Raw genomic sequence first — 16,561 nt, 5'->3', positions numbered from 1 at the left:
GAAGGGCAAGTAGGATTTTCTTATCTAAGACAGGGGTGGGTGTCAAGGAAGTACCATGTCCTGAAGAGATAACTAGATGTGACTGCTGGCTCATGGGTGAGAAAGACCTCAAAGAAAGGCAAGGAAGGAAATGCTTAGAGAACTACAAAGTCAGAGTGGGGCTTACACTCGGGGTGGGGGGTTGGGGTGCACTGTGGCTGGGACAGGCCACGGGGAGCTTCTGGGGTGGCCTCTGAAGTTCTATTTTTTGATCTCAATAGGGCTACAAAGGCGTTTGTCAAATTCACCAAGTTCTTTTGTTCCTGTCCTTTCTTAAAAAGAAAATCTGCTTTATTTTACAACAAAGAAGTTTTGAGGGCTTCCCAGGTGGCTCGGTGGTAAAGAATCCGCTCACCAAGCAGGAGACATAGGTTTGATCCCTGTGTCAGGAAGATCTCCCGGAGGAGGAAATGGCAACCCACTCTAGTATTCTTGCCTGGGCAATCCCAAAGACAAAGGGGCCTGGTGGGCTCTGCAGTCCTTGGGGTCACAGAGAGTCAGACATGACTTAGTGACTAAATAACAACAACAAAAAAGCGAGGTGACTCCCTCTGCTGAGTCACAGGGATTCGACGACAGACTGTGGCGGGTAGAGGAGAAGTGGGAAGCAAGGAAAAAGAGAACCAGATAGTCAGAAGATTTCCTGGCCATCCTGGCTGAGGAACAGGTTGGGAGAGGAAAGGGAGCAGCTGGGGGGCGCTGTAGGGTCGAGGGCTGTGGTGCTGACCGGGAAGAGCAGTGCTGTCAGGCAGAGGAGAAAAGCCCGCTGACAAAACGGGCTGGAGGGTGTTGTCCATAATGGCAGCCAAATTCCATGGACAGAGGAGCCTGGTGGGCTACTGTCCATGGGGTCACAAACAGTCAGATACGACTGAGCGACTTACTTTCATTTTCATTTTCCATTCCCCATGCAGCTTCTGGGGCTGGAAATGTGGAGCTAAGACGTGCTGTGGATGAAAACTTAAATCAGAGAACTTAAATCACAGATTTTGAAGACTTAAATCAGAGAACCGGATATATCTCAGTAATTTAAATATAATGATTGCAAGTCAAAATGATAATATTTGGCATATTATGTACAAAATATTTTACTTTATATATTACTTTTAGTATATGACTGATACTGACTTCTTGTCTTTTTCCTCATCAGATGTGGCTATTAGAAAGTTTAGAATGACACAGGCAGCACGCTGTCCTTCTATGGAGCCAGCCTAGGCCTGCATCAGGGCACCTCCATGATAACGCCCTTCCTGCGTGGAGCCAGCGTGGTTTCCACTGCGCCTGCTGGGGAGGCCATGCACATCCAGCCCCGTCATCCCCCTATGCTCCAGCCCACAGTCTTTCTTCTGGGCTCAGACTGTCCTCCTCTTTCTCTGAGGAGTGCTCCTGACCTCTGGAAACCCCTGGGGACCCTGGCTCCCAACTGGCTCAGGTCCCACTCTGTAGCTGCATATTCACTGTGATCCTTGCTGTGACCCTTGGTTCTGACTCTCCCACTAGACTGGACGTTTCTCAAGGTAAGGCCAGCTCGCCTATCGCGGCCCCACTGTGTCCCTCGTGTCTGTCCGGTGTGCAGTGTGTGCTCAGTATCTGCTGAATGAATAAACAATGGAGCCCCCAGGAAGTGGACTCGCAGGACCAAGAAGGAGCATCTGCAGTGAGCTGGCAGGGAGGGCAGGTACACCTGAGAGCCTCCAGAGGGCGAGCCCAAGGCTGGAGGCAGCTGCTGTGGGGAAGGCATGGGGAGACAGCTGTGGCCTCACAGAGGTCAGGGCTTCCCTGGAAGCTCAGCTGGCAAAGAGTCCATCTGCAATGCAGGAGACCTGGGTTTGATTCCTTCCTGGGTCAGGAAGATTCCCTGGGGAAGGGAACAGCAACCCACTCCAGCATTCTTGCCTGGAGAATTCCATGGACAGAGGAGTGTGGCACGCTACAGTCCATGGGGTCGCAAAGAGTCAGACACGTCTGAGAAACTTTCACTTCACTTTCACAGAGGTCATGGGGAAGCCTGAGGACCCAGTAGAGGCCCAAGACCCTGACCCACACTGCCAGGCTGGCAGCAGGAGCAGCTGCTGGCATCTTCACAGCCATTGTCGACAGTTTACTTTTTATGAGGCAATATCTGTAAAAAAAAAATATTTCTTCTTGTAAAAATGTATATAAGTGCTCTACTGTGGAGTAACTGGATTGAGTGCCTACACATGGTTGGGGAAAGTTTGATAATGGCACATCAGGTTCATAGGTGGCTGTGGGTGGGCTTGTGATGGGTGAGCAGGTGCCCTAAGAAGGTCCAGTCCCATGTAGAGCACTGGTCATCACTGGGCCTGCAGAGGAGCCCAGCTCAGGGCTCAACACTGCAGAAAACAGACCCCCTGCTTGTGGACAGGGAATGACATTCTTGTCACATTTGTGCAGCCAGGGAGGCAACACCCTAGGCCAGGAGTTAGCAACCATTTTCTGTAAAGGGCCTGAGAGCAGATATTTGGGGCTCTGAGGGCCTTAGGGTCTCTGCTGCAATTGCTCAAGTCTCCCCTTGAAGAGTGAAAATGGCTGCAGACAATATGTAAACAACAGGCATGGCAGTATCCCAATAAAACTTTATTAACAGAAGTGGGCAGCAGGCTGAATTTGGTCTGTGGTCCACAGTTTGCCATCCCCTGTATGAGTCTCCAGCTTCAGATCCCTGATTTTCCCAAGGTTAGCTGCCATGTTTTAAAACTCCAGTGGGTCTCCTCTAAAGAAACAATTTGTGTTAGTAAAGCTCTTGTGAGTTTTAGGAATCTCCCACATGAGCCAGTGGAGACTCAACCCACTGCCGGGCCAGAAACAGCTCAAAAGATAATGTTTCACTGCAGCTGTAAAACAGCAACCTTATCTCATCCGCAGACACGTTGTTCTTCTCTGGTATCCTCGAAATGAGGATCAAAGGGTTTCTTCTGCAGGGAGGTACCAGGTCTGGAATGGGGAGTGTCAGGAGTGAAGGAAACTAAAGAAACCTCATTTTAAAATATGCTGTGGCTTCCCAGGTGATGCTAGTGGTAAAAAAAAAAACAAAAAACAAAAAACCACCTGCCAATGCAGGAGACATAAGAGATGTGGGTTAGGTCCCTGGGGTTGGGAAGATCCCCTGGAGAAGGGCACAGCAACCCACTGCAGTATTCTGGAGAATCCCATGGACAGAGGAGCCTGGCGGGCTACAGTCCATAGGGTCGCAAAAGAGTCGGACACTACCGCATGCATGCAGGCCTAAGAGCAAAGCCAGACCTTTCAAAGACGAGAGGACAGCTCTTGTCACCTGTTCCCCCCCACACCGAGGGGCCTTCCTCCTCCCTCTCTGAAAGCCCATGGCCCCTCCAGTCCCCCACAGTGGAGGGGGCACACTTAGAAAAGATAAACACAAGCTAATACAAAACATGAAGGCCTGTTGCGTAACACAGGAAACGAAAAGGCCAGTGGGAAACAGCAGGTGTTCCCCGCAGTGCGGGTCTGGGGAAAGGAGAGGATGAGGCATTAACAAGATCTTACCCTGGGTTTGTGTGGGCAGATGTTTACATAACTGCCTGCGGAGGAGCTGGAGCTTAATAGCAGCCTGTCTGCTTCGCAGTGCAGTTGCCAAGCAATACCTTCCCTCTCGTGCCCTCGAGGCCTGAGACATTTGCAGTCATTTTCTTCTGCCAGAGGGCTACTCACCGAGGTCAGCGCCTCCACATTGGCGCCCGTCAAACACAGGTAGCGGACCACGTCCAGAATCCCGTTGTTGGCGGCAAGGTGCAGAGGCGTCCGTCCATACTGCAGGAGACAAAAAGACCCGGGAGAGTCCTCACTCTTGCTGCAAAGGATGACATGTGTGGAGGGAATCTCACGGGGCCAGCACTGTGTAAGGATCTGGGAGCCACAAGGAAGAGATAGGAGGCGAGGTCTCCTTTCTCCAGAAACTTGCCATTTCCTTGGGGAGGCAAGCCAAACAAAATGTTTTCAAGTATTTCTCAGCTAACAGAGTGACTTTAAAATAAAACTTCAAAGGCTGAAAGAGTGGGAGGCTTATCATAAAATAACTAAATTAAGTCTCCTGCTGTGCTGGCAGAAAGGAGGCATGAGTCAGGGCTGAAGGCCCCAAAGTTCCGGAAAGATTTGCACTGTGGCTCAGATTTAGATACAGCAAGGGAAGAAGGCATGGAAGGACAGAAAGTGAAGACGCTCTAATGAGGTGAAACGCCACGGCCATACCCAGCAGTTTTGATTGCCTACGGCTCCCAAAACGTGTGCCAAGGTATCTGGGGGCACTGCAGTGTATTCAAGGGGATGCTGAGGAATATTTTAAATTTTTGATGGAACCAGCAGGTTCAGACATCAGGGAAACTACTAGCTTCAGGCAGTCCAGTGTCTCAAATTAGCTGGGACTGCCTTCCTTTCAGTGACATTGTGTATGCACAGCATGGGGTTGGCAGCGGCTGTGATACAAAGCAGGTATCTTGTGAAGATCCACATAGAACAGGATATAGGGGTGGTGGTGTCCACTCTGAGTCCAAGGTTTAAAGAGTCGTGAGGTGCCCAGCAAGCACACACCTTCCATTAGTACACAACTGTGGTCAATTGAGAATTAAATAAAAATAGCTTTCTTTCAATTTATGTGAATCGTTTGTTCCATCAGCTCCTGAAATATTAGGTTGTTTGGGTGGAATAACTTAATAAACAGAACTTAAGCAGCCTGGAGTGCTGCAGTCTACGGGGTAGCAAACAGTCGGACACAACTGAGCGACTGAACAACAACAAAGGCATTTAAACAATTTTTTTTTTTTCTTTTTTGGCTGCGCGACACAGCTTGTGGCATCTCAGCTCCTGACCAGGACCGAACCTGGGCCATGGCAGTGAAAGCCCAGAATTCTCACCATTAGGTTACTAGGAAACTCCTGGAACTTATTAAGGTTTTTCTTTTGCTCTGGGGAAACCAGAAAAAAATAAATTACTTTACACAATGGAAATTATGAACTGAGCAAGTTTGGCTGTCTCTGTTTTGTGCTGTTTATGTACAAATAAATGTAGGTTTTTGTTAAGAAGGTAACACATGCTCATTTAATATCCAAACGACATAGAAGGATACACAGTAGAAAAATGAAGACTTTTCCTTCCGCTCCCCCAAGTTCCCGCACTCAGAGCTAGCCCCACACAAACCTTCCAGGCTTTTCTCTACGAATTCATAAGTGGAGAGAAATAATTTGAAAAGCGAAGACATAATCATATTCCACCTTCCATTCTGTCAACTTGCTTTATTCATCTGACAACAGATTGAATACTTCTCCATGTCTATAAGAAAACCTATTACATTCTTTCAGATACCTGAATAATATCCAATATTTAGATATAGCATAACTTATTTAGTTAGCCTGCTGAGGATGGACACTTAAGGTGGTTCCATTTTTTGCTACTATAAGTAATGCTGCAGTGTGTGTGCATATTTATGTTTTGTTTACTGTTAACTCCTAGAGTCACTTAGAAAACAGATATGAAGCTCTCAAATACCCCAGAGCTAAAGTGAAAAGTAAGGAGTTGGTTTGGAAGATTTGGAGGAAGTGTTTGGATTTCTGTGTAAGGAAGACAGTCCTGGGTAACAAGATGCATAGTTTTACAGAAGGGGAAAGGGTCAAGGAAGAGACATATGATGAATAAAAGACCAGGAGAGTTTACACTTTGATGGCCTCCAATGTTTGACCGAACAAAACTCAAACTCCTTAACATTATATTCAAGGTCTTTCACCATCTGGACTCAATTCCCCTTCCTGGCTGCCTCCCTCTTCTTGAAATATGCTTTTCCCCTCTTCTCCATCTGTCCAAATCCCAATCATTTAAAATAATCACCTGTGAACAGCTTTTCCCAGTTTCTTTAGTGTCCAGATGCCCATGCTTCTGGAGTGCCAGTGTCTCTATCACAGCAGTGGTTATAACACGAGATGCTCTTATAGTGAAATGTCCCTGTGTCTGTCTGCAAGCAGCCTGAGGACAAGAATCACTCCCTGCTGCCCACCTCCCAGCCCCTTCACATCACACCTTGCACAGTGTTGTCAGAAAAAGGCATTCGTTCATCAATACCTGGCAGGCACGGAATTCTTGGGCAGATCCTGGGTGTGTGTGCACATGTGTGTGTGTGTGTGTGTGTGTATGTGCGTGTACACCTATGCATGTGTCAACATGCTTTTTCTCCCTTTGCTGATCAGAAGAGCCAATCCAGAAGAGAACAAAGGGTTAAGTGTGTACTGTCTGTATCGTCCAGTTCCTCTCTTCTTCCACATTCCCTGATGCAGCCGAGTTAAATAGCCAGTCTCCTGATTTACACATGAGAAGAAGGCAGATAGAGAAATGCCTGTTTCACTGCAATGACTGTCAGAAATCATGACAAGCTCCTGTCACATACTGATGACAGGGGTAGGATCTGAATGGCCGTGTGTATCTCTGGGGGAATGGAATCCAGGTAAGGAAACGGCAGGGCACGGGAAAGGAGTGACAGTCTGCCTGGGCGACGTGGCTGTCACTGTGCCATGGCCATGCAATTGGTTACCAGGGTCAGTCCATGTAAAGTCAGATATGCTTTCTGGGGAAACAAGGCCTTTCTCTGACTTTAAGTTCCTCTATAGACCGCATCATCTTTCTAAAACAAGCAACAAAAAAATGGAAGAGAAAAACAAGCTGACACCAGCTCTTCTGAAGGTGTAAGACTCACAAAGTCACCATGTACAATGGCCAAGTCACAGCCATTCAAATGAGTGCCACGAGGTCCCTAAATCTGCTTTTTATTCATTTAAAGACTCCTGGAAGGAAAGCCAACCTCTTGATGCTGCTTAATATTATATTACATTTAGTTTCTTCCTTAAGCCACTTATATAACTGACTTGGCAAGATTAGAAAAGGATAAACTAAGAAAGCAACCAGCAGCTGATGGCTAGGACTTAGGATATTGCCTTTTCATATTTCCAGAATATGAAGATTACCTATTTCAATTTCTATTAGAATTAATCACATAATATGCAAGAAGGATTTTTTTTTTTGGTAAAAGCATAATTTTCCAGGTATTTCAGTGATTCTTTTACCTTAAACAAACCATATTAAATTCTGCTGGTATCATGTCTGCCACTTATAAACAAATATTTCCTGCAATTACAAAATTAATTCTACTTGGACTTTGTTTTTAACATAATGGTAACAGAATAGTGCTTGCCTTTCATACAGTTACAGAGCTGAAACCACATGACTATCCACCTGTTCTACCATACTTGGTAATGAAAATCTAGATGGCATTCAGGGAAAAGAGAAGGTGTTAGCTAATTTCTAGAATTTCTAGCAGTCAACATATGGGGATTTTTATTTCTTTATCATTCACCAAATGATAGTATCCCCTTAGTCTTACCAAATGTATTTAGCACGAGAAAGATGTTATGAATTTTTGACCATAAACTCTCAAATGAGGGAAACTGGAGAAATCTGGTTCTAGGAATTTCAATCATATAACTCATTAGGTGTTTTCCTGAACACTCAGTGCCCTGATTTGTACCATGTTCTTTGATTCTTCTCCAGGAAGAGAACATACACACACACTCTCTCCCCTGCCCTCCCTCCTTCTCTCTCTTTCTGCTCCTGCTGCTGCTGCTGCTGCTAAGTCGCTTCAGTTGTGTCCGACTCTATGCGACCCCACAGACGGCAGCCCACCAGGCTCCTCTGTCCCTGGGATTCTCCAGGCAAGAACACTGGAGTGGGTTGCCATTTCCTTCTCCAATGCATGAAAGTGAAAAGTGAAAGTGAAGTCGCTCAGTCATGTCTGACTCTTAGCGACCCCATGGACTGCAGCCCACCAGGCTCCTCTGTCCATGGGATTTTCCAGGCAAGAGTACTGGAGTGGGGTGCCATTGCCTTTTCTGCTCTCTTTCTAGATGCTCATAAATGGTAAGCCAGTCTCAGCAGGAAGTATTAATGTAATACTTTTCTGTGACTATTATTAAATTAATAGTCTATAGGAAATTAAATAATTTCCTATATAATATTTAATAGTTAAATAATTATTGAACAATTTATTAAATTAATAAAGTATAGGAAATTATTAAAAAGTCATACGCAAAATACACTTAAAGTGGAGAGCCCTATGAAAAAGAACAGGTCCATAAAAGCAATACTGACTATGAACAGTGAAGAGAGAAACTTGCCCAGACCCAGAAGCAGCTAGACACAGAGACTGTGCAGAGATCTTCCCTCCAGCTTTACCTTGTTGGAGAGATCCAAATTGCAGTTGGCTTCACAGAGGGCCAGCACAATCGGCACGTTGCCATCTTTGCAGGCCACATGGAGGGGGGTGTTGCCATGCCTGTCTTGGAAATCGACGGAACTGCCCTGGCTGATGAGAGTCTGGATGACCTCCATCTGACATCGTCTCACGGCAAGATGTAGAGCAATGTGCCCATCCTGTAACAAACGCCAGGGCCGTGAGCAGTTTTGACCGGGCATGTGGGACTGGCTGGTTGCCTTTCTAGCCTCACTGGGTCAGGTTTAACTGGTAATGGGACCGTTACTGCAAAGCCTGAAAGAGGATTAAAAACCACAAACTTTACTCCTGGCGGGGTTGAGGTGAGGCCCCACATGTCTCACTCTGAATAATCACGGGCTAAGCTGACCATCAGTTTAATTAATCTAGGCTTGGCCAGTACATTCAGGTAGGAAGACACCACACTCCTTCTTGTGTCTGAATTCATAGGACTTACGTCATTGTTGGTTCTCCAGTGGCCTGTTTTATCAAGTATTTGGAAAACATTTGCTCAGTGATCTTTACTAACTTCCTAAGTAGAGAGTTTATTGTTTTATTTTGTACTCTGAGAAACTGAGAAAGCGAGGTGATGTCTATCACACAGATGAGAAGCAAACTGTTGTTGCTTAGTCACTAAGTTGTGTCTGACTCTTTTGTGACCCCATGGACTGTAGCCCACCAGGTTCCTCTGTCCATGGGATTTCCCAGGCAAGAGTACTAGAGTGGGTTGCCATTTCCTTCTCCAGGGGATCTTCCCAACCCAGGGACTGAACCCACATCACCTGCACTGGAAGGAAGGTTCTTTACCACTGAGCCACCAGGGAAGCCCTAAGAAGCAAATATAACATATTTAACCTCTGCACCCACACAGCACCAGCCTGGGAGTTCATTCTCCCTGTAGAGCCCCTGGTGAAGATAAGTGCTGAGTTTTAGGAGCTGGGTAGAGGGAGCTTAGAAGCATTTCTGTAACTCATCTACTCTAGGGTTGTTCAACCTCAGCCCTGTTAACATTTGGGGCCTGTCCTAGGAAATGCAGGCTGTTCAACAGAGCCGCTGGTCTTTATCTTCTAGACACCCTATCCTCGCTGTGACGACCCAAAAATACGTCTCCAGCCACTACCTAATGTCACCTGGGGGCAAGGTCATTGCCCACTTGAGAACAGCTGCTCTGTACCAAGAGAATACTCCACAGAGGGCAGTGACTAAATGAACCACAGTGTTCCAAAACCACCATGGATGTAGCATCAGCTTCACTGCAGTTCACAGTAAGAAAAGACTATGCTGAATTGGCTTAATTAAAGAAGGGAAACCTTGTCTAGAATTGTTAGCAAACAAATAAGAATAGTTTATCGTCTTTCTACAAAATAGCAGGTGATGGAAGTAAATAAACCACCTATTTCTTTGTCTATCTACAAATCAATAGTGCATTGCCAATTTCAGTACTAAATGAGGATTTGTCTTGGGTTCCATGATGATCACTGTACCTACTCCAAAGCTAAAAAAGCTAAAAATAAAATAGAGACTTGAATTATTTGACCATCTCATAAATTTTGCTGCATCCCACAAATGAACATTAATTATGAAACAGAATTAAGAATCCTAGAATGTTTAGATTGGAGAAGAGAAAGGATAATTATAACTTGTGGCATCTAAGTTATTTTAGGTAAACGAATTGAGAAGTCTTGTGGTCCCTGTAGCCCCCACTAGGTGACTTTTCAGCAAGTGGGATACTTTCATCCACAAAGCACCTTGTCGGATGCATTAAGGTCGGCTCCGTGCTCGGCCAGACACTCCACGATGTCTTGGTAGCCCCTGGCGGAGGCCGTCAGGAGGGGGGTCTCGCCTTCTCTGTTCTTAATGTTCACATTGCAGCCGGCTTCACAAAGGGCTTTGGCCACAGAGTAGTAGCCGTGCCAGGCAGCACAGTGCAGGGGGGTTTCTTCTTCCTGGCCAAGGAGAGAAGCACAGAGAAGAGGAGAATGCAATAAGATGAGAGAAAGTACAGGCATGGTGAGAGTCCTAACCAAATTTGGCAGCAAACTCAAGGCAGTGGAGAGAAAGGGCTTGCAGCTATTGGAGCAAAATGTTAACATGAAATAATGGGCTGGGTCTGATGCCTTTCCTTAATTCAAATCCAGCTTTCTCCAGCATTTTACTGACAATTGACTTTGCAGAGCCCACTGGCACCACGGGCTCAGCTCCTCTGAACAATGGAGCCCCTGCGTGAGTGGATGTATAGCATCTTCCCTGTGAAAGTGCAATAGTTTACTTCATTTGTGATTACTAACAGAGGGAGAGCATTTCTTTGAGCAAGAACTCCTCTAACAAACCTGTCTCAAGATTCCTGTCACGAACATAGCACAAAGATGAGTCACATAAATGGATTATTGCTCTGGCAGAGAAAGGGCCAAGATAACCATGCTTCAACAAAAAGGACTGGTCATCAGGTCTACATATTCATGACCAACACCATCAGACACATAGATATTTGTCTACAAGAGGCTGTTACACTGTAGCGGTTATGAACACAGACTCTGGAACCAGTCTGTGTGGGTTTGAGCACCAGCTCCACCACTACCAAGCTGTGCTATCTTAGGCAAGTTCCCGAACCTCTCTCTGCCTCAGTTTCCTCATCTGTAAAATGAGAATTGAAGGGTTGTTCAGAGGATTCATGAATGAATGAATGGCAGTGCTTTTGTTTGAGTCCCTGCCCTCTGTAATTTAAGCAGAAAACCTAACTTGGATGCACCTCCAAAATACTCAAGCCTATCATTTGGCTGTGTGCGCATCCATGCAAAGAGTAGGAAGAAGTGAGGACATCAGCTACCGTGACCCACCTTGTCCTGGAAGTTAGGATTCGAGCCGAAGCTGCACAGTAACTGAACCACATCAGCGTGGCCGTAGCGAGCTGCCACATGAAGGGCTGTCTCTCCAGACTGCAAAAGACACAGCCAAAGATTCAGAGCCCCCTGAAAACGTCTCCAGGGACTAGAACACACAGGACTGGAGGCCCACTCCCACACAGGCCTGGCTCCATGTCCCCCCTGAGGCGGTGCCTGTCCCTCTCAGGCCAGATGCCCCTTTGGTGACTGGGCCAGGGACCCCGTGGTGGGGTGTCCACCATGTCGCTAGTGTTAAACTCACACACCTGGCCTCTCTTGTGTGTAATGCCACCCACCCTACCCACCCCACCAGGTGAGAGTCCATTTCCTTTTCTGTGATGGATGTTCCTAATCTTCATAAACTGATGCTTCCAGCTATGTGACTTTTTTTCAAAACACAAAATTCCTTGTTTAATATTAAGTTACTTGAACACAAGGTTTTATTTACTAGCAAGTTTCTGATTTCACTACGTTTAGAATATAATTTCTTACATCCTCAGAGATTTTTATAAGTATTACCACTAGCCCCTACAATAACATATTCTGTGAATTTGTAATAGATGCAACTTCTTAAGATATTTTACTTATATCTGCCATAAAACTGTCAGAATAAACTTATCTAAAACAATGAGATATTTGTTGCCACCTGACATAAAACTGCTATAATAAAAGTATATCTTTAAATGACAACCCATTCCAGTATACTTGCCTGGAAAATTCCATGGACAGAGGAGCCTAATGGGCTACAATCAATGGGGTTGCAAAGAATTGAACATGACTAAGCAACTGAACATGGAATGTGAATGTCATCCCTTCTCCCTTAGGTATGGTACAGTGCACAATCCATACAACTGTATGTGACAGCCCTGACTGAACATAACAAATCAGTCTACTAGTATTAGAAGCAGAGAAGGGTTACATACATAGTGGAATACATACAGATGAGAAAGTAGGAACCCTAGGTGCAAGCCCCAGCCCTGCAATTAACTCACAGGAGTATTGTGTGGAGTGGATGAAACATGGTGTGTGAAAGCAGGGTATCTTCCCAAATTAATAATATTTATAACATTTTAATCCCCAAAGCCTTAACTTTACTTGCACTGTCTCATTACCCCTTCTAGTACCAGTGGTCAAGGTCAGCAGAGTCAGTCATGTCAAAGAGGAAGAGGAGGTGAGAGGAGGACCAGGACTCGGGTCACTTTCTGGTTATCCTTCTAGCAGAACTTTTGAGTTTTCATGTTACAGGGAAGATAGTTCACGGCTCACATAATATGAAGACCACTTGGCATATTTCAGCTAAAATCAGGTTTTAATGTTAGACCAAGTCACCAGCAAAAAGAAACTTCTAAATTAAATTTTCTGTAGGAAGATTTTGGTCCCAAATCCTTATTTTTGGGGTCATGATGCAGATGGCATGCCGACACTCAAATGCAGTCTTTTATCACTTTCCATAAGAAAAGAAGTGGCCTTACCTTGTCTTTAACGTCCAGAGGGCATTTGTTCTCATTGAGAAATTTCAAGGTATCTACGTGGCCATGCCGAGAGGCCCAGTAGATGGCATTGGATCCACCCTGTACAAAAACCAAGGCAGAGTCATGCTCCCAGATGGATCTGAACACACACATCACTCAGTTGCTATATTTCTTTTCCTGTGTGATGGCAAACACCAAAGGAGCAACTCCCAAGAGGAATAAAACCCCACTTCAGTTTCTGGTTTGACAAAGGGACCAAGGTTATGTAAGACATGAACATTCCAGAAAGCTGGGTGAAAGGGATAAGTGAGCTTTCTATATTATCTCTCTAGATTTTTTTTTAATCTAGAATTATCTTAAAATAAAAAGGTTTTTTTTTCCCCCTAAAACCTTCATTTCAACTTCCAGTTAGAATTCCCTATATTGTCAAGGGCCAGTTCTAGGCTATTAACAGTGCTGCTGAAAGTCTATGGAAGCTGATGACAGATCCATTGTAATGACAATTAGCTGGTCATCACTTGTGTCTACACTCACAGCAAGGTATACACCTCAAAGCATATCTGCCTTATTCTGTTACCCTAATAAACATGTGGGAAAATACATTTCTGATGAGATTAATTGGATAATGAAAACTTCTCCAAATATAACATCAATTAACACCGCTGAGTCAATGTGATCAGTAAGGAGTCAGTCTGGGCAGGGCACAAAGAAAGGCAGACGCTGAGTAACAGAGCCATGAGGAAGATCAATGTTTGCCTTTTCCCTTATAACCTGTTAGACAGGACCAGACTACTTAATCAGTTCATCTCCGTTTACAGGAAACTGAGAAATGAAGTAGGGCATATGTGGTATTTTTCTCTGTTACCTCTATGATTAGAGACATTTGGAAATACTTAAAAAATAATTCCTTTTGCAATAAAAAAGAATTATGACCTTATCCTGGATGTCAATTCTTGAGCCTCTCTTAATGAGCAACTGTAGTATTTGAATATTCCCACAGCCAGCAGCAATAAGTAATGGAGGAGTCCCATGCTGGAAAAGGCAAGAAAAAAAAAATACAATTTTTCAGGTTTGATAGGAAAGGAAAAGCCTAAACTACCACCGCTGCCCCAGACGCCTTCCTGTGTCTCCACAGACACAGACCTGCCCTGCCTGACAAGAGTAGACACAGGAGGAAATGGTAGCCTGCCCTCTTTTGCATTCACAACCAAAAGTGACATTTTCATTTGCAAGATGAGTACATATAAAATTTCATGGTTAGAGGGGCATGCTAGCTGCATATAGAAAGGCTTTGTGTGAAGAAAGGCCCTCAATGCACAACGACCTTATCTCTAATTCAATTCACTTTCTAAGCAGAAGTGATTTTCCCCACAGTATGGAGTTTACAAAGGAAAGACGAATGGAGAAGCAGATGGGTTCTCTCCACCTTGGACTTGGAGGAGCACAGTCACTATGACCCCTGACCCCTACTCCCCCTGGCAGGACAGCATCAGACCTTGTTGGGCTGGTTAACATCGTAGTTGGACAAGGAGCCCAGGAGGTGCTGCAGGCCTGGGACATTGTCATCGTTGATGGCATGGATGATAGCTTTCATCACAAAGGAGTCTTCCTCATCCTTGAGAGAGACACGGAAGAGGGAAAAAGGTTTACACAGCTGGCTGTGCTGCTGCTTTTACCAACATCAGAGAGACTAAGGCTCATTTGTTAAAAGGAGCCTTCAGGGGGCAAGTAAGCCATTTAATCCCCAAATCTACCTGGTCATGAAGGGAAGCAGGAAGTCACCTTTTGCCCCTCCCACGTTGGGAACTAATACCACCTACTATTTACCTGTGACTTTATGTCACCTGCATTATAACCCAGACAGCAAACAGCTCTGAAGATTCAGATTTAGGACAATGATTGACGACGAAGTACTCTTTGTGTTTATCTTAGGAATCTTTCAAAACATATAGTTCCAGAAACCACTGTAGAAAATTTCAGGTGTAACTCAGACTCTAAAACTATTGAACCAAGGAAATGACGTCTTTGAATAAGAAAGACTTACTTTGCGATTTTTGCAATTACAGATTGTCATTTTTTGATTACTAGAAATTCCTGTATTCTATAACATAATAAAATTCTCTGAAAGTTGGTCACACTTTTTTTTTTTAAAAGGTCCTAAAAGGGGAGAAATGTAAAAATAAAGGCCAGATAAAACAAAGTAAAATGGATGCATTTCTATTTATAAAGAGAAAATAACTAGATACTATAGAACAATAAATTTACTAAATTTTTGCTACTTGGTCAAAATACTTTCTTAAATATATATAATAAGATATTTGTAAAATATGGTAAATTAAAACCAAAAACATAAGCTAGAAAAATTCCACACAAAAGTTTTGGACTTACAGAGATACAGCTACTACAATTTCAGATCTGGAAAAACATAGCAACAGAGGCTGAACCTCTGCCTGTGGGGGTGGGATGGAGAAAGCATTTCTCTGAACTCTGCTTTCTCTTTATAAATCTGAATTCAAACAAGCTTCACAAGGGCTGTAATACTATTTGTAGAGAATACATGTTGAAGATTACCATTGGTTTTCCTTTTCAAGTTGAAGACTAAGAGACATTTGCCTGAAAGCGAGAGTGACGAGAAAGGGGAGAATGGAGGAGCAGGCAGGTTGCTGTAACACGGATGGTCAACAGGACACTGAGATGACATGAGAGAGAACCTGAGGGCTGTGGGGGCGGTGGGGGGGCAGGGGTGGGTCTTCCCACCTGGAGCTCCTTCACAAGCCCAGGCCCTCTCCTCCCCTGAACTTTTCATTGCAATGTATTTTCCCCCAACTGACTGTTCTGTGATTTTAATTTATAAGATTTAATCATTCTCATCACCTGACTTAGATTAATAGTTTATATCTTGTCTTGGTTCCATTGTCACCCTCAGACAATTTCCCAATCCAGACTTCTTCCTCTTCTTCCCTTCTCTTGCATCTCTCCAACTTCTTTTTTTTTTTTTCTTTTTAGTATTTCCTAACTCTTTTCATTCTATAAGGCTAGACCTGGAACTTGAGTAAAACTGTTAGCTTCAGGGGATTAAAACAAAGAGCTGCTGCCTGCTGATACGTGACCTTGCCCTTGGGGTCCCAGACCCCACTCAGGAAGCCCTGACTACTCAGTTACATGAGCCCGCAGGTTCCCACAGAACCACCCTTCCTGCCTTTTCTGGAGTCTCCTTTTCCTCCGGGGTTCACAAAGTCCCGTTGTCTGACTGTCAGGTAAAGTCTTGTTGAATTTTGATGTGTCCACTATATCTCAACAGTTAATCTATGATTAGGTTTCAGTTTGGATTAGGGAAAAAAATTGTGCAGTTGTTCTCAAGGACCTTTGGAAGTCGATACAATGTCAACAAAGAGAGTGGGTTTAGCCTTCTGATCTACCATGAACTATATCATCAAGCCCCACTGCACTTGCCCTGATTTTCTGCTGTGTGTGTGTGTGTGTGTGTGTGTGTGTGTGTATGTTCGGAAGCAGGGCTGTCTGTCCCTTTTGTACTATTACAGTTCAAGATTCTCCAAGGTCAGTGGAAACAGAGGGCTCTCGTTTTAGTTCATGAAAATTAGATGCTCTCTCCCCTTTACTGGCCAGCCTCTCTTTTATCAAACTGTGTTGGAGGGGCAGAGGAGGGTGGGAAGGTGGGAGGTTGGAGGTAGTGAGTATAGCCAATCAAAACAAAGAGGAAAAAGGACCAAAAAGTTAGAGTACATCAAATCAGCCATCCCAACTCCCTCTTCGAGAGGAGGAAGAACAGGCCTGACATTTCCAAGATTTCAGGTTTTCTGGGTCCTGAACAAGTCAAATAACTTAAACATTGTAAATACACAGCACTAAGAATGAATCTATCC

At 44.5% G+C, this 16,561-nt stretch overlaps 1 protein-coding gene across 5 annotated transcripts in view; it reads right to left on the bottom strand.

Moving 5' to 3' along the window:
* The window catches only part of DAPK1 (death associated protein kinase 1), a 213,463-nt gene that overhangs the window by 38,005 nt on the left and 158,897 nt on the right, over positions 1–16,561 (bottom strand). For 4 of the 5 annotated variants that reach the window (XM_061426094.1, XM_061426092.1, XM_061426095.1 and 1 more), the window contains exons 12-18: positions 14,173–14,292; positions 13,611–13,709; positions 12,678–12,776; positions 11,161–11,259; positions 10,072–10,269; positions 8,287–8,484; positions 3,730–3,828 (exon numbers count right to left, since the gene is read on the bottom strand). In XM_061426094.1, the coding sequence (XP_061282078.1) occupies positions 3,730–3,828; positions 8,287–8,484; positions 10,072–10,269; positions 11,161–11,259; positions 12,678–12,776; positions 13,611–13,709; positions 14,173–14,292 (912 nt within the window). Of the gene's footprint in view, positions 1–2,616; positions 2,774–3,729; positions 3,829–8,286; positions 8,485–10,071; positions 10,270–11,160; positions 11,260–12,677; positions 12,777–13,610; positions 13,710–14,172; positions 14,293–16,561 lie in introns of those variants that run through there. The other variant, XM_061426097.1, reaches the window with a different exon arrangement.

The sequence above is a fragment of the Bos javanicus genome, chromosome 8 (assembly GCF_032452875.1).
Source record: "Bos javanicus breed banteng chromosome 8, ARS-OSU_banteng_1.0, whole genome shotgun sequence".
Lineage (NCBI taxonomy): Eukaryota > Metazoa > Chordata > Mammalia > Artiodactyla > Bovidae > Bos > Bos javanicus.
This window is presented reverse-complemented; position numbering and strand designations above follow the sequence as displayed.